The sequence below is a fragment of the Scyliorhinus torazame genome, chromosome 11 (assembly GCF_047496885.1).
Source record: "Scyliorhinus torazame isolate Kashiwa2021f chromosome 11, sScyTor2.1, whole genome shotgun sequence".
NCBI classification, from domain to species: domain Eukaryota; kingdom Metazoa; phylum Chordata; class Chondrichthyes; order Carcharhiniformes; family Scyliorhinidae; genus Scyliorhinus; species Scyliorhinus torazame.
Genome location: NC_092717.1, coordinates 150503004 through 150520755, shown reverse-complemented (window position 1 = coordinate 150520755; position 17752 = coordinate 150503004). Strand labels below are relative to the sequence as shown.

The following is a 17752-nucleotide window of genomic DNA, read 5'->3' as shown; positions in this document are numbered from 1 at the left end:
AAGGAGGCCACCCGGCCCATCGAGTCCGCCCCGGCTCTTGGAAAGAGCACCCTACCCAAGGTCAACACCTCCACCCTATCCCCATAACCCAGTAGCCCCACCCAACACTAAGGGCAAATTTGGACACTAAGGGCAATTTATCATGGCCAATCCACCTAACCTGCACATCTTTGGACTGTGGGAGGAAACCGGAGCACCCGGAGGAAACCCACGCACACACGGGGAGGACGTGCAGACTCCACACAGACAGTGACCCAAGCCGGAATCGAACCTGGGACCCTGGAGCTGTGAAACAATTGTGCTATCCACAAGGCTACCGTGCTGCATCTAATACTAATACCAATAAAAATATATTTTTAAAAAGAATCAATACGGCTAATCTGACTGTTCAACTTGAACAAATTCTCTGGGACAAAGAATGGGAGATGGGGGCTGTTATGGACCAGCGGTTGGCGTATTGCATTTGGTTTGTGTGCCCTTGGTCTACAGAGGGTAAAAGCAAGGTTCCCATTCCGCATAAGCATCCAATTATTCCTGGTCAACAATACGTTTGTGCAGATGTTTGATGTGATCAGCACTGAGTTCGACAGTTGTTGATATCCTGTTGTTAGCACTGCACGATTTCCAAAGTATGAGTTGTTATGGATACAATTTTGTTTCTTTATTCTTTCACGGAATGAGGATGTCACGGGCATTGCCAGCATTTGTTGCCCATCCCTAACTGCCCTTGAACTGAGTGGCCTCCTGGGATCAGCTCTTGCTCCAGACACTTGCGATGTACTGAGGAGAAACTCCAACATTGTCAGAAGCAGAGGTGTTAAAACTGATGAGGCGTCGGCCCTCTCATATGGATGTGGAAGCGCTGCAGGGTTCTCCTTATAGCCTAGCCAACATTTATCCCTTAGATAAAATCACAAGAAAAAATTATTTGATCACTTATCTCTATGCAGTTTATGGGATCTTGCTGTAGGCCACTGGAAAAGAAAATTGAGCAGAGGGCAAAATGGGCAGCTGATGTGTGACTGGCCATTTTGTGCAACCGTGCAAGATGAATTTTAATCCCGAAATATCTTCCACAGAGTATCTTTTTCACATAAAAGTTCAATAACCAACAAGATTTATAGATTTGTTAGTCTTTTGTTGGGAAGTCTACGGCCCCAATTTTAACTGGGAGATGGGAGCAGTGTTTGCGAGGGCAGTAATGAGGGATAGAAAAACTTTGCAAGATGTGGAGACCTGCTCAATTTTAAGGGGCTCAGTGCTAATTTCCACAAACATTTGTGGATGTGCTACTCACCTGCGTGATGCAATTTCCAGTCTTTACCCAGTTACTAATAATCAAGCCTCAATTCACCTCTTCAAAGGATGCTGTGTTCTATGAGGGCTACCATTCCGGCAACTGAGAAGGATTGTTGGAAATTGCCAATATGGCTAAGAGAGGGAAGGTGGTCCAACTTGTCTGTTGTACCATTGGAAGTCATGATAGGTGCAGTGAAAGTCTGAGGGTTTTGCTACTCCCCATAAGTGGAAGAAACAACCTGGCACCATAATCAAAGATTTTCAAGTCCAAAGATGTGCAGGTTAGGTAGAGTTACAGAGTTACGGCGATAGGACAGAGGAGTGGGCCTCGGTAGGCTGCACTTCCGGAAGGTCAATGCAGACTCGATGGGGTGAATGCCTTTCTTCTGCATTGTGGGGATTCTATGGAATCAGGAATCCCTTGGTTGAGATGACTGTGGAAGTCAGGCCTAATGATGCCACCAAGCTTGATCCATTTCAGGAAATATTTCAGACCTCACCATATCAGGACAGATTATTACAGGTCCTTCTTTGCCCATCTCTTGCAATGTACTTGCTTTCACTCCCTCTTGTTCCTTCCACACCATTTATACTGCTTTGTACCACTGCAATCACTAATCACAGTTATAAACCATATCACTTCTCATCCTCACTCCTAACATCAGCTTGCATCCTGCTCTCTTCTTTCACTGCTAGGACCAATGCCATCCTCACCTCAGCTCCTTCAGGTTGTTCAACCTGCAACTTCTCTCAGCAATCCTACTCAGTTCACACTGCAGCCACTCTCTGCAATTGGCTGGTGTGTGCCTGATTCTCTCTTTCACAAGTTCTGGATCAGGAAGTAGTTGTACGGATGGCTCAGGTTCCACCTGTAATGGGTTGGGACCAATGTCCTAGCAGAACGGGTAAATTATGAAGTGGAAAAGACTTTAAAATAATAAGATTGGTGGGGAGAGGCATCTACAAGAAATGTAAGCAGCCTAAAAATAAACAAACCAGGGTAGGGGGGCATTGGAAAGAATAAAGTAAGGGAGGACCTTGATGGCACAAGAATAACAAGAGTTATAAAACAGGAGAACAAAAAGATGGTTATCCAGAAGTGTGAGAAACTCCTGTTAAAAATTAGGTAGAGGACTTCCGTTGACGGCGGGCGGGAGGCGGCCGCACAATGGAGGGCGCCCGTTCGGGAACAGCATTTTCAGGGCTTTAAGCCCGGTCCCAGGGTCCACGGAGGCAGCAAAAGCAGGAAGAAACAGTGAAGGCACAGTGAAGAAGAAGAAAAATGTCGAGGGTAAGCAAAAAAATCACCCATAAAGAAAACAGCTGAAGGTCCGTCGGGGAGTGGAAAGGTCACCGCAGGGTCACCGTGGAAAATGGAGGCTGGAGCACCAGGGGAGGCCGCATTGCTTACGGCTGAAGAAATAACTACGGTGATGGCTGCGGAATTCGAAAGGCAGTTGACTAAATACATGGAGACAATGAGGAAGGAGATGAGAGAGGTTTTGAATGCGCTGGTGGAGGAGGCGATTTCCCCGGTGATGACGGCGGTGGCGAGCGCAGTGGCGGAGGTGCGAGAGCAAGGAAGGAAGTGGAGGAGACATTATTGCAGCACGGTGATCAACTTGCCTCGATGGGGAAAGAGATGCGGAAGGTGATGGACATTAACAAGGATCTGCGAGGAAAAATGGAAGACCTGGAAAACAAATCCAGGCGACAGAATTTGAGGATTGTGGGGCTGCCCGAAGGAGTTGAAGGACCGAGGCCGATTGAGTATTTTGCCGCGATGCTGGCGAAACTATTGGGGGAGGGGGGAGGATCCCTCTCGATGTGAACTGGATCGGGCTCGTCGGTCATGCAGGCCTGTACCAATGGCGAGAGAGCCGCCAAGGGTAGTGACTCTGTGCTTCCGTAGGTACAGGGTGAAGGAGAAGGTCCTGAGCTGGGCCAAGCAGAAGCGGGTGGTGCAGTGGGCTGGAGCTGGTATACATGTATACCAGGACTTTACGGTGGAGCTGGCGAGGAGGCGGGCTGCCTTCAACCGGGTGAAGAGGGCACTGTACATTAGCAAGGTGCAGTGCGGCATTGTATATCCAGCGAAGCTGAGGGTGACTTACAAGCTATGGGACTTTTATTTTGGAACGGCGGAAGCAACGGAGGAGTTTGCGAAGGCAGAAGGACTGTGGCAGAACTGAGAAATTGAGAAATGGCCATGTGCCGATGCGACCTCGTGACTGACTGTATTTTCTTCTTTTTTTGTTTTGCGGGTGTATGGGCTAAAGGAGCCAATGTTGTATATATTTGGACAAGGGAAGTGATGGGACTTTCACTCGAAATTAGGGCTCTTTGGGGTGTAGGTGGATATGCCGGGTTTGTGCGCTAAAAGGGGATTTCTGGGTTTTCCTAGGGCCGGGCAAGGGGGATAGGGACCCGGGCGGGGGCCTCCACGCTGACCGGTTTAAGCCGGCCAGTGAACGGGAGTGAGGTGGGGGGAGGGGCTGCGGCCATCGGAGCCAGGCAGAACAGGGTCCGAGTGGTCTAGCCGGGGTGGAAAGTTGGGGTGAAGGAACCGAGGTTGGGGGAGGAGTATTACAAGAGGCACTGGATGGGAGGAGTTGGAGACTGGGGGGAGGGGGGGGGGGGGGGGTGTACAACTCTTGGGTATCATGTACGGTACTCTTTCAGAGGTTGGATGGTGTTGAGTGTGGGGTGGGGGTGGACTCTATCGGTCAATGGTGACCATGGGCGGTCCCGGACTCCTTTTTCTTTTTCTCCTTTGTTTTTTGTTGCCACCGTGGGAGGGTATGTTTTATTGGATGCATATATTGACAGGTGGGCCGTTGTTTGGGGTGGGGGGAGGATGGGATCGTTGGTATTGTTAAGGGGATTGATTTTGTATTTGTTACCGTTTACTGTTTGTGGGTGGGGTGTACATTTTGAAGGAAAATGTGAAAATGAAGAATAAAATCATTTTTTTTTAAAATGAGAGAGTATCTGTGATGTGGGGATGCCGGCGTTGGACTGGGGTGAGCACAGTAAGAAGCTTACAACACCAGGTTAAAGTCCAACAGGTTTGTTTCAAATCATTAGCTTTCGGAGCACTGTTCCTTCCTCAGGTGAATGAAGAGGTAGGTTCCAGAAACATATATATAGACAAAGTCAAAAATGCAAGACGATACTTTGAATGCGAGTCCATGCAGGTAATTAAATCTTTACAGGTCCAGGCGGAGCAACTGGAGAGAGGGATAATCACAAGGTAAAGAGGTGCGAATTGTCTCAAGCCAGGACACTTGATAGGATTTCGCAAGCCCAGGCCAGATGGTGGGGGGTGAATGTAATGCAACATTAATCCAAGGTCCCGGTTGAGGCCGTACTCATGTTTGTGGAACTTGGCTATAAATTTCTGCTCGGTGATTCTGCGTTGTCGCGCGTCCTGAAGGCCGCCTTGTAGAACGCATACCCGAAGATCAGAGACTGAATGCCCTTGACTGCTGAAGTGTTCCCTGACTGGAAGGGAACATTCCTACCTGGCGATTGTCGCGCGATGTCCGTTCATCCGTTGTCGCAGCGTCTGCATGGTCTCGCCAATGTACCATGCTTCGGGACATCCTTTTCTGCAGCGTATGAGGTAGACAACGTTAGCAGAGTTGCACGAGTATGTACCACGTACCTGTTGGGTGGTGTTCTCACGTGTAATGGTCGATGATCTAGCACATCTTGCAGAGACTGCCATGGCAGGGTTGTGTGGTGTTGTGGTCGCTGTTCTGAAGACTGGGTAGTTTGCTGCAAACAATGGTTTGTTTGAGGTTGCGCGATTGTTTCAAGGCAAGTAGTGGGGGTGTGGGGATGACCTTGGCAAGATGTTCTTCTTCGTCGATGACATGTTGAAGGCTGCACAGAAGATGTCGTAGTTTCTCCGCTCCGGGGAAGTACTGAATAAGGAAGGGTACTCTGTCGGTTGTGTCCCGTGTTTGTCTTCTGAGGAGGTCGATGCGTCTTTTTACTGTGGCGCGTTGGAACTGTCGATTGATGAGTCGAGCGCCATATTCCGTTCGTACGAGGGCATCTTTCAGCGTTTGTAGATATCTGTTACGCTCCTCATCGTCTGAGCAGATCCTGTGTAATACGGATGGAGGGCTTGTCCATAGGGGATGGCTTCTTTAATGTGTTTAGGGTGGAAGCTGGAGAAGAGGAGCATCGTGAGGTTATCCGTGGGCTTGCGGTAAAGCAAAGTGCTGAGGTGATCTTGATGGAGATGAGTGTGTCGAGGAATGCAACCGATTCTGGACAGTAGTCCATGGTGAGTCTGATGGTGGGATGAAACTTATTGATGTCATCGTGTAATCGTTTCAGTGATTCTTCGCCGTGGGTCCAAAGAAAAAAAATGTCATCGATGTATCTGGTTTATAATGTCGGTTGAAGGTCATTCAACCCTTCAATCAGATGAAATCAAAGTCCTCAGCAGAGGGCTCAATTTCTGCACCACCACCAAATTGGACCCCATCAGTCTCGTGGCAGACACGGAGGAATTCATCAGGCGAATGAGGCTCCGGGAATTCTTCCACAGACCCCAAGAGGCCGACAGCGAACCAAATGAGACAACCAATGACCCGGAACAGCAGACCGAGAGATCTGCGGTGCGGCAACCGAAGAGGAAAGAGACGAATTGGACCCCTCCGGAAGGCCGCTCGACATGTATGCTCAAGCCCTCAGGAGTCGCGTCAATGCCAGATTTATCAGTCGCATTCACAAGACAGCCCCGAACGTCACCCAAGCACAGCGCAATGCCATCCGCGCTCTCAAGACCAACCACAACATCGTCATCAAACCAGCAGATAAAGGAGGAGCCACCGTCATACTGAACAGAACGGACTACTGCAAAGAAGTATACCGATAACTGAACAACCAAGAACACTGCAGACAGTTAGCCGCAGATCCGACCAAGGAACACACCCGCCAACTCAACAGACTGATCAAGACCTTGGATCCAGACCTTCAGAGCACCCTACATGCTCTCATCCCACGTACTCCCCGCTTTGGAGATCTCTACTGCCTCCCGAAAATACACAAGGCCAACACACCAGACCATTCTATCGTATCAGACAATGGGACCCTGTGTGAGAACCTCTCTGGCTACATCGAGGGCATCTTGAAACCCATCGTACCAGTAACGCCCAGCTTCTGTCGCGATACGACGGACTTCTTACAGAAACTCAGCACCCATGGACCAGCTGAACCAGGACCATTCCTCGTCACAATGGACGACTCGGCACTGTACACCAGCATCCCCCATGACATTGCTGCAATGGCCTCAGTACTCAACAGCGACAACTGCCAATCTCCAGACGCAATTCTGCAACTCATCCGCTTCATTCTGGATCACAACGTCTTCACCTTCGACAACAGATCTTCATCCAGACATACGGAACAGCCATGGGGACCAGATTCGCACCTCAATATGACCTCCTCACCGCACAGGAACTTCAACCGACATCATACACCAGATACATCAATGACATTTGTTTTCTTTGGACCCACTTGAAGAATCACTGAAACGACTACACGATGACATCAAAAAGTTCCATCCCACCATCAGACTCACTATGGACTACTCTCCAGAATTGGTTGCTTTCTTGGACACACTCATCTCCATCAAGGACGGTCACCTCAGCACTTTGCTTTACCACAAGCCCGCGGATAACCTCACAATGCTCCACTTCTCCAGCTTACATCCTAAACACACTAAAGAAGCCATCCCCTATGGACAAGCCCTCCGAATACACAGGATCTGCTCAGATGAGGAGGAGCGTAACAGACATCTACAGACGCTGAAAGATGCCCTTGTACGAACGGGATATGGCACTCGACTCATCGATCGACAGTTCAAACGCGCCACAGCAAAAAACCACACCGACCTCCTCAGCAGACAAACACGGGACACAACCGACAGTGTACCCTTCATTGTTCAGTACTTCCCCGGAGCGGAGAAACTACGACATCTTCTGCGCAGCCTTCAACACTGCTAACCCACAGGCCATTAGGACTGACATACTGCTGCTCAACGGGAGGGAGCTTGGAAGGACCAGCGCAGTAAATGGGGATTCCTCTCAGGATATTCACAAGTCTTTTCCACATCATAACACAATACTAGACATTGTATCTGAACTCCAGCCTGACCGCCCCAACAGGAATCCAGAAACCGTTGTCCAAAGCAAGACCCTCATGGCACTCAGTGTTTATTGGTCACGAGCTTCTCAACAATCACAGAAAGATGTGCAGCAACCTCCCATCCGCTCCGCTCAGGGCATTAGGATTGGACCTTGTGGAAGCGGTAGATCTAGCAAAACATGGTTTAAAAAAGAGCACCTAGAGGTGACAACCTATGTGTGTCAGCATTTAATTTGGAATGATTTATTTTCCTGCGCGGATTAAAATCATTTCACATTTATCACTTTTGTATGTGTCGGCTTTGTCATTATGTTCTTGATGGGTAAGATGGTTCAATGATTTTAAGGGTAAAAAAAATGTAGGTTTCCAAAACAATGGAGTGAAGATTGCAAAATGGTCAGCTCTTGTCCCAGAGGATATGAGGAGAAAGAAGAATCTATGTGAAATGCTGCACCTCTTGTATCTCAATCCATCCAATTCACCTCCAGTGATGAAAGGTCACCAGGCCTGAAACGTTAGCTCTCGGTGGATTTTTCTGGCCCTGTTGCGGCGGGGGCATCCATTCAAAAGTCCATTGACTTCAGTGCAGCCGGAAGATCCAATCGGCGGGAGTGGCCAGAAACTTCCAGCCTCTGTTTCTCTCTCCACAGATGTTGCTTAACTCGCTGAGTCTCCCCAGCATTTTTTGTCTTTTATTTCTGCCATCCTCCAAGATTGGTGATCGGATGAAATATTGGGAAGGGAGTTCTGAGGAAAAGTGGGGAGATCGATAAGGCCTTCTGTGAGCATAACTCCTCAATTGCTACTTCCTCGTTGGCCCTCTATGGCGCTGCAGGTGCCATTGCTGCTGCACCTCTTCTTCCTTTCCTTCATTTCAATATAATATTTACTCAACTTCTCTCATTTATTTATGAAGATTCTTCAAATTGTAAGCCAAATCTGACAGAATCACAGCCCACAATGAAGTGAATGAGCACATGTGAATAATGCAGCATTATTAACATTGCGGCCCATTTACATTTAGTACATTCATCAGTTCAGGTCCAGTCTGGCCAGGATTGCCTCGTGGTTCTGTTAGTCTTTGTTAAACCCATGCAGCAGCAGGTAAATTACATTAAGTCTTAATTACTCATTGGATGCTGATTCATTCATGAGTCTCGCACCTCTCTGCAGCACCAGACTCTCAATGACCTGACTCGCCATTCTCATCTGGGCAGCCAGGAAAGCAATGGACTAGTGACAACATTGAGAATTAACCCCTCACCCAACATCTCGTACCCACTGAGGGGTTAAAACCGAGGACTAAGTTCCAACCCAAAATACTGAACACAGAGCCAAAAATACTAAAGGAAGGCTACAGTATATACGCTAGCCCAAATATTTTCTAAATAACGAGCTTGTTCACGATAAATTGATGCAACTTGTGCATCAAATTCTTTAATAAGCAAGTTCACAATTCAGTCAGGTTCCGAAGGAGTGCCATATGGACTGGAAACGTTAATTCTGTTTCTCTCTCTCCACAGATGCTGCCAGACCTGCTGAGTTTTCCCAGCATTTTCTGTTTTCGTTTCAGATTTCCAGCATCTTCAGTATTTTACTTTTACTCTCATTTCAATGGGCTGGTTTAGCACAGTGGGCTAAACAGATGGCTTGTAATGCAGAACAAAGACAGCAGCGTGGGTTCAATTCCCGTACCGGCCTCCCCGAACAGGCGCTGGAATGTGGCGATTAGGGGCTTGTCACAGTAACTTCATTGAAGTCTACTTGTGACAATAAGCGTTTATTATATTATTATTATTCATGCCACACCAGGGGCTGGTTTAGCTCACTGGGCTAAATCGCTGGCTTTTAAAGCAGACCAAGGCAGGCCAGCAGCATGATTCAATTCCCGTAACAGCCTCCCGAACAGGCGCCGGAATGTGGCGACTAGGGGCTTTTCACAGTAACTTCATTTGAAGCCTACTTGTGACAAATAGCGATTTTCATTTCATTTCATTTTCATGTTCACAAAGGTTTGATTGGATTAGCATTTGTGACTAAGTTCATTAACAGCTCATTAGCAGGTAGACTGTCAACAGAACAGTTGGTGGAGTTCTTGAATAATAAATTTCGGCAGCAGAGGAAAGAGGCCCTGGAAGACCTATCCAAGGTGGTGGAACCGTTGAGATCTGGGATCGAGTGGGTTGAGCAGAGGCTGGAGTCCAGGGCCTGGCGATACTAAAAGTGGAGGAGGCAGTGGGGAGCACGAGGAGCAGTTGGCCTCATTGGTGGCTGAGATGGGAGTGATTATGGGAGAACCGGAAAAGGCTGAGGAAGACAGTGGAGGATTTGGAGAATCGCACCAGAAGGCAAAAACCTGAAGATTGTCAGCATGCCTGAAGGCATTGAAGGTGCGGAGGCCACAGTGTATGTGGAAAAGATGCTGGAGAAATTGATGGGGGAGGGGGCCTTTGATCGGCCCCTGGAGCTAGACCGGGGGCACAGGGCACGGAGGAGGAGGTTGCAGGCAGCCGAGCGGCTGAGGGCGATGCTGGTGCGGTTGCACCGCTTTCTGGACAAGGAGAAGATCCTTCGATTGGCGAGGCAGACCAGGAAACGTACCTGGGAAAGTATCGAGGAGCAGTGTACCAAGCCTTGGGTACGGAGCTGGCAAAGAGGAGGGCCGGGTTTAACCGGATTACGGCTGCCCTCTTCAAAAAGGGAGTGAGGTTTGGGGTAATGTACCCAACCCACCTGTGGGTGACTTTCCAGAAGTGAGAGTTTTATTTCGACACGCCAGAGGAGGCGATGGAATTTTTGAAGTACATTGAACTTTGGAGGAATTTTGTGTGCTCTTTAAAGTGCTTGGTGGTGGGTTTTCAGGGGCAGGTTTTGTCAGGGCAGCACGGTAGCATTGTGGATAGCACAATTGCTTCACAGCTCCAGGGTCCCAGGTTCGATTCCGGCTTGGGACACTGTCTGTGCGGAGTCTGCACATCCTCCCCGTGTCTGTGTGGGCTTCCTCCGGGTGCTCCGGTTTCCTCCCACAGTCCAAAGATGTGCAGATTAGGTGGATTGGCCATGATAAATTGCCCTTAGTGTCCAAAATTGCCCTTAGTGTTGGGTGGGGTTACTGGGTTATGGAGATAGGGTGGAGGTGTTGACCTTAGGTAGGATGCTCTTTCCAAGAGCCGGTACAGACTCGATGGGCCGAATGGCCTCCTTCTGCACTGTAAAGTCTATGATGAACGATGGTGAGTGTGACTTTTGTTACTCTTGTGGGATAGATTCCCGTACCGGCCTCCCCGAACAGGTGCCGTAATGTGGCGACTAGGGGTTTTTCACAGTAACTTCATTGAAGCCTATTAGTGACAATCAGCGATTATTATTATTTGATGGGGGAGCGGTGAACTGGAAGGAGAAAGGATGGCTGGTAGCTTTGGGCAGGGGCCACTAGCTGGGCAGGCTAGTTAACGGGAGTGAGGCGGGATGTTGCCAAGAGGAAGACGTTGGGGAGGCAGTTGGTTTGTTGTTTTTGGGGTTGGGGGGGAGGGAGTGGGAGGGTTGCTGACCTGGGTGTGGTTGGTGTGGCACAGTTTGGAAGAGATCGATGAGGTGGACATTCGAGGGCGGGCCAGGAGGGGCGCGTGACGTGGGCCGGGGTCTGGCTTAAAATGGTGTATGGCTGACCAGCAGGTGGGAGGGGCGGGGAACACGGGGAACGTGGGGGGGGGGGGGGGGGGGGGGGGGGGGTCACGTGTTCTGGGTGTGTCCAAGATTGAGGGATTCTGGCAGGGGTTCTGGGACATGATGTCCAAGGGTCTGGGGGTGGAGGTGGTCCAGAGGTGAATATTCAGGGTGTTGGAAGACCTGGAGTCCAGGGAATGAGAGTGGCCAGTGCTTTGGCCTTTTCCTCCCTCATAGCCCGAAAATGGATCTTGCTCGGGGGACGGGACCTGGAGCTGCCGAAAGCGGGAATGTGGGAGTGCAACCTGGCGGAATTTCTGAGGTTGAAGAAGGTTAGGTTTGCCTTGAGGGGGTTGGCGGATGGTTTCACTCGGAGGTGAAAGCCGTTTATTGATTTCTTTAAGGAGGCTTGAGAGGCCAGAAAGGGGGGGTGGTGTAATGGGGTTAAAATGGGGAATACGGGATGTGAGGAGGGGGTGGCGTTGCTTGTTTATTGAGTTGGTTCATTGCTCTTCTGATTCTGTTTGTATATATGAAACTGCCTTGAATAAAAAAACATGTTTTTAAATCATTCATGAGCAACAGAACTAATTAACATTCCAATTGACCCGAATACGACACTGCCCGCACCATAATAGGGTTGGTGTGGGCAGGCAGGCAAGAGTGGTGAGTCTGCTTTTTCACCATAGAATCATAGAATCCTATCATAGAATCCATCTGAGATTAAAAAGTGGGAAGGAAGGAAGATGCATCCTGGGTGGAGTGCCCTGTGCACCCCCTCAAGATGATTGTAGCGCTACCGGTATGGATAAGATCAGAAATATCCATGACATACTTGGAAGCTTACTATGTCAAAATAAATTAATATTGGTGTAATGATATAGCATAAGCACAAAGCCTTATGTTTGCTTTTATAACAGATGGTTCAGAGAATTATAAAATGCTCTTACTGTTATCTCCGGAGGCCAAGCCAGGACTTGATGATGTTGACAGAGATTGAAGCCGAGGTAAAGAAGCACTGAAAAGATTGGATTTTCCACCATTCCCGTTACTATTGGTATTACCATTAACTCGCACAGATCCAGGTGACTGGCCATTTGAACAGGGGGCTATAGAAGACACAAATAAGGACTTATTAAAGAAAGGTTGATTTTAAAGATTTTAGAACATAAGAACTAGGAGCAGGAGTAGGCCATCTGGCCCCTCGAGCCTGCTCCGCCATTCAATGAGATCATGGCTGATCTTTTGTGGACTCAGCTCCACTTTCCGGCCCGAACACCATAACCCTCTTTATTCTTCAAAAAACTATCTATCTTTATCTTAAAAACATTTAATGAAAGAGCCTCTGCTGCTTGACTGGGCAAGGAATTCCATAGATTCACAACCCTTTGGGTGAAGAAGGTCCTCCTAAACTCAGGCCTAAATCTACTTCCCCCTATTTTGAGGCAATGCCCCGAGTTCTGCTTTCACCCGCCAGTGGAAACAACCTGCCCGCATCTATCCTATCTATTCCCGTCATAATTCTATATGTTTCTATAAGATCCCCCCTCATCCTTCTAAATTCCAACGAGTACAGTCCCAGTCTACTCAACCTCTTCTCGTAATCCAACCCTTCAGCTCAGGGATTAACCTAGTGAATCTCCTCTGCACACCCTCCAGTGCCAGTACATCCTTTCTCAAGTAAGGAGACCAAAACTGAACACAATACTGCAGGAGTGGCCTCACTAACACCTTATACAATTGCAGCATTACCTCCCTAGTCTGAAACTCCATCCCTCTAGCAATGAAGGACAAAATTGCATTTGCCTTCTTGCAGCACGGTAGCATTGTGGATAGCACAATTGCTTCACAGCTCCAGGGTCCCAGGTTCGATTCCGGCTTGGGTCACTGTCTGTGCGGAGTCTGCATATCCTCCCCGTGTGTGCGTGGGTTTCCTCTGGACGCTCCGGTTTCCTCCCACAGTCCAAAGATGTGCAGGTTAGGCGGATTGGCCATGATAAATTGCCCTTAGTGTCCAAAATAGCCCTTAGTGTTGAGTGGGGTTACTGGGTTATGGGGATAGGGTGGAAGTGTTGACCTTGGGTAGGGTGCTCTTTCCAAGAGCCGGGGCAGTCTCGATGGGCCGAACGGCCTCCTCCTCCACTGTAAATTCTATGATAGTCACCTGTAAACCAACTTTTTGCAACTCATGCACTAGCACACCCAGGTTTCTCTGCGCAACAGCATGTTTCAATATTTTATTATTTAAATAATAATCCCTTTTGCTGTTATTCCTACTAAAATGGATAACCTCACATTTGTTTTAAAGAAGGTTGGACCAAATTACTATTTCATTAATAACCATTAATATTCGTGTGACTGCATCTATTCCATTGGTACAATGGAATCATTGGAACAATGACCCGATGACAATGTGAAACTGGGATTGTTCCTTTGTCCTGCTTTGATTTCTGGGAGCGGGAGAGAGAGAGGGAGCCGGAGTGCAGCGAGTGCAGCTTGGGATTCAGGTAGGTGTTTAAACTTGCCCCCAGGTTCCAGAGCCTTCATTCCCGGGAGCGGGAGAGAGAGAGGGAGCCGGAGTGCAGCGAGGGCAGCTTGGGATTCAGGTAAGTGTTTAAACTTGCCCCCAAGTTCCAGAGGCCTTCATTTGTAGGAGCAGGAGAGAGAGAGGGAGCCGGAGTGCAGCGAGTGCCGCTTGGGATTCAGGTAGGTGTTTAAACTTGCCCCCAGCTTCCAGCGTCCTGCAATTCCAGGAGCGGGAGAGAGAGAGGGAGCCGGAGTGCAGCGAGGGCAGCTTGGGATTCTGGTAAATGTTTAAACTTGCCCCCAGTTACCAGAGGCCTTCATTTCCGGGAGCCTAGAGAGAGAGGGAGCCGGAGTGCAGCGAGGGATTCAGGTAGGTGTTTAAACTTGCCCCCAGGTTCCCGCGGCATTCATTTCGGGGAGCAGGAGAGAGAGAGGGAGCCGGAGTGCAGCGAATGCAGCTTGGGATTCAGGTAGGTGTTTAAACTTGCCCCCAGGTTCCAGCGGCATTCATTTCCGGGAGCGGGAGAGAGAGAGGGAGCCGGAGTGTAGCGAGTGCAGCTTGGGATTCAGGTAGTTGTTTAAACTTGCCCTCAGGTTCCAGTGCCTTCATCTCCGGGAGCGGGAGAGAGCGAGAGAGCCGGAGTGCAGCGAGTGCAGCCTGGAGTTCATGTTGTTGTTTGAACTTGCCTCCAAGTTACAGCGGCCTTCATTTCTGGGTGCGGGGGTGAGAGAGGGAGCCAGAGTGCAGCGAGTGCAGCCTGGGATTCAGGTAGGTGTTTAAACTTGCCTCCAGGTTCCAGCGGCCTTCATTTCTGGGAGCGGGAGTGAGAGAGGGAGCCGGAGTGCAGCGAGTGCAGCTTGAGATTCAGGTAGGTGTTTAAACTTGCCCCCAGGTTCCAGCGGCCTTCATTTCCGGGAGCGGGAGAGAGAGAGGGAGCCGGAGTGCAGCGAGTGCAGCTTGGGATTCAGGTAGGTGTTTAAACTTGCCACCTGGTTCCAGCGGCCTTCATTTCTGGGAGCGGGAGAGAGAGAGGGAGCCGGAGTGCTGCGAGTGCAGCTTGGGATTCAGGTAGGTGTTTAAACTTGCCCCCAGGTTCCAGCAGCCTTCATTTCCGGGAGCGGGAGAGAGGGAGCCGGAGTGCAGCGAGTGCATCTTGGGATTCAGGTAGGTGTTTAAACATGCCCTCAGGTTCCAGCGGCCTTCATTTCCGGGAGCGGGAGAGAGAGAGGGAGCCGGAGTGCAGCGAGTGCAGCTTGGGATTCAGGTAGGTGTTTAAACTTGCCCCCAGGTTCCAACGGCCTTCATTTCCGGGAGCGGGAGAGAGGGAGCCGGAGTGCACCGATGGCAACTTGGGATTCAGGTAGGTGTTTAAACTTGCCCCCAGGTTCATGGGGCCTTCATTTCCAGGAGCAGGAGAAAGAGAGGGAGCCGGAGTGCAGTGAGTGCAGCTTGGGATTCAGGTCGGTGTTTAAACTTGCCCCCAGGTTGCAGCGGCCTTCATTTCTGGGAGCGGGAGAGAGAGAGGGAGCCGGAGTGCAGCTTGAGATTCAGAAAGGTCGCAAAGGATGGGTGGGGTAGGTGTTTCATTCGGGGCTAGATGCGAAAAACAGGGGGGTGGCTATACTAGTGGGGAAGCGGGTAATGTTTGAGGCAAAGACCATAGTGGCGGATAGTGGGGGCAGATATGTGATGGTGAGTGGCAAATTACAGGGGGAGGCGGTGGTCTTAGTGAACGTATATGCCCCGAACTGGGATGATGCCAACTTTATCAGGCGCATGTTAGGGCGTATCCCGGACCTAGAGGTGGGCAAGTTGGTAATGGGTGGAGATTTTAACACGGTGCTGGAACCAGGGCTGGACAGATCGAGGTCCAGGACTGGAAGGAGGCCGGCAGCAGTCAAGGTGCTTAAAGACTTTATGGAGCAGATGGGAGGAGTAGACCCATGGAGATTTAGCAGACCTAGGAGTAAGGAGTTTTCGTTTTTCTCCTATGTCCACAAAATTTATTCGCGAATAGACTTTTTTGTTTTGGGAAGGGCGCTGATCCCGAAGGTGAGGGGGACGGAGTATACGGCTATAGCTATTTCGGATCACGCTCCACACTGGGTGGACTTGGAGATAGGGGAGGAAAAAGAACGGCATCCACCCTGGAGAATGGACATGGGATTATTGGCAGATGAGGGTGTGTGTCTAAGGGTGAGGGGGTGTATTGAAAAGTACTTGGAACTCAATGATAATGGGGAGGTCCAGGTGGGAGTGGTCTGGGAGGCGCTGAAGGCAGTGGTTAGAGGGGAGCTGATATCAATCAGGGCACATAAAGAAAAGCAGGAGAGTAGGGAACGGGAGCGGTTGCTGCAAGAACTTCTGAGGGTGGACAGGCAATATGCGGAGGCACCGGAGGAGGGACTGTACAGGGAAAGGCAAAGGCTACACGTAGAATTTGATTTGCTGACAACGGGTACTGCAGAGGCACAGTGGAGGAAGGCACAGGGTGTACAGTACGAATATGGGGAGAAGGCGAGCAGGTTGCTGGCCCACCAACTGAGGAAAAGGGGAGCAGCGAGGGAAATAGGGGGAGTGAAGGATGAGGAGGGAGAGATGGAGCGGGGAGCGGAGAGAGTGAATGGAGTGTTCAAGGCATTCTATGAAAGATTATATGAAGCTCAGCCTCCGGATGGGAAGGAGAGAATGATGTGTTTTCTGGACCAGCTGGAATTTCCTAAGGTGGAGGAGCAGGAGAGGGTGGGACTGGGAGCACAGATCGAAATGGAGGAAGTAGTGAAAGGAATTAGGAGCATGCAAGCGGGGAAGGCCCCGGGACCGGATGGATTCTCAGTTGAATTTTACAGGAAATATGTGGACTTGCTCGCCCCGCTACTGATGAGAACCTTTAACGAGGCGAGGGAAAGGGGACAGATGCCCCCGACTATGTCAGAGGCAACGATATCGCTTCTCCTAAAGAAGGAAAAAGACCTGCTGCAATGCGGGTCCTATAGGCCTATTTCCCTCCTGAACGTAGACGCTAAGATTCTGGCCAAGGTAATGGCAATGAGGATAGAGGATTGTGTCCCGGGGGTGGTCCATGAGGACCAAACTGGGTTTGTGAAGGGGAGACAGCTGAATACGAATATACGGAGGCTGCTAGGGGTAATGATAATGCCCCCACCAGAGGGGGAAGCGGAGATAGTGGTGGCGATGGATGCCGAGAAAGCATTTGATAGAGTGGAGTGGGATTATTTGTGGGAGGTGTTGAGGAGATTTGGCTTTGGAGATGAGTATATTAGATGGGTACAGCAGCTGTATAGGGCCCCGATGGCGAGCGTGGTCACGAATGGACAGGGGTCTGCGTATTTTCGGCTCCATAGAGGGATGAGGCAGGGATGTCCTCTGTCCCCATTATTGTTTGCACTGGCGATTGAGCCCCTGGCAATAGCATTGAGGGGTTCCAGGAAGTGGAGGGGAGTACTCAGGGGAGGAGAAGAACACCGGGTATCTCTGTATGCGGACGATTTGTTGTTGTATGTTGCGGACCCGGCGGAGGGGATGCCAGAGATAATGCGGATACTTGGGGAGTTTGGAGAATTTTCAGGATATAAACTGAACATGGGGAAAAGTGAGTTGTTTTTGGTGCATCCAGGGGAGCAGAGCAGAGAGATAGAGGATTTACTGTTGAGGAAGGTAACAAGGGACTTCCGGTACTTGGGGATCCAGATTGCCAAGAATTGGGGTACATTACACAGGCTTAACTTAACGCGGTTGGTGGAACAGATGGAGGAGGACTTTAAGAGATGGGACATGATATCCCTGTGACTGGCAGGGAGGGTGCAGGCTGTTAAAATGGTGGTCCTCCCGAGATTCCTCTTTGTGTTTCAGTGCCTCCCGGTGGTGATCACGAAGGCTTTTTTCAAAAGGATTGAGAAGAGTATCATGAGTTTTGTGTGGGCCGGGAAGACCCCGAGAATGAGAAAGGGATTTTTGCAGCGTAGTAGGGATAGGGGGGGGGCTGGCACTACCGAGCCTAAGTGAGTACTACTGGGCCGCGAATATCTCAATGGTATGTAAGTGGATGGGAGAAGAGGAGGGAGCGGCGTGGAA

General features: G+C 49.8%; 1 protein-coding gene across 4 annotated transcripts in view; it reads right to left on the bottom strand.

The window, feature by feature from the left end:
- Positions 1–17752, bottom strand: part of greb1l (GREB1 like retinoic acid receptor coactivator) — a 417126-nt gene that overhangs the window by 136433 nt on the left and 262941 nt on the right. For all 4 annotated transcript variants that reach the window (XM_072467885.1, XM_072467884.1, XM_072467887.1 and 1 more), the window contains one exon: positions 12081–12239. In XM_072467885.1, the coding sequence (XP_072323986.1) occupies positions 12081–12239 (159 nt within the window). The remainder of the gene's footprint in view (positions 1–12080; positions 12240–17752) is intronic.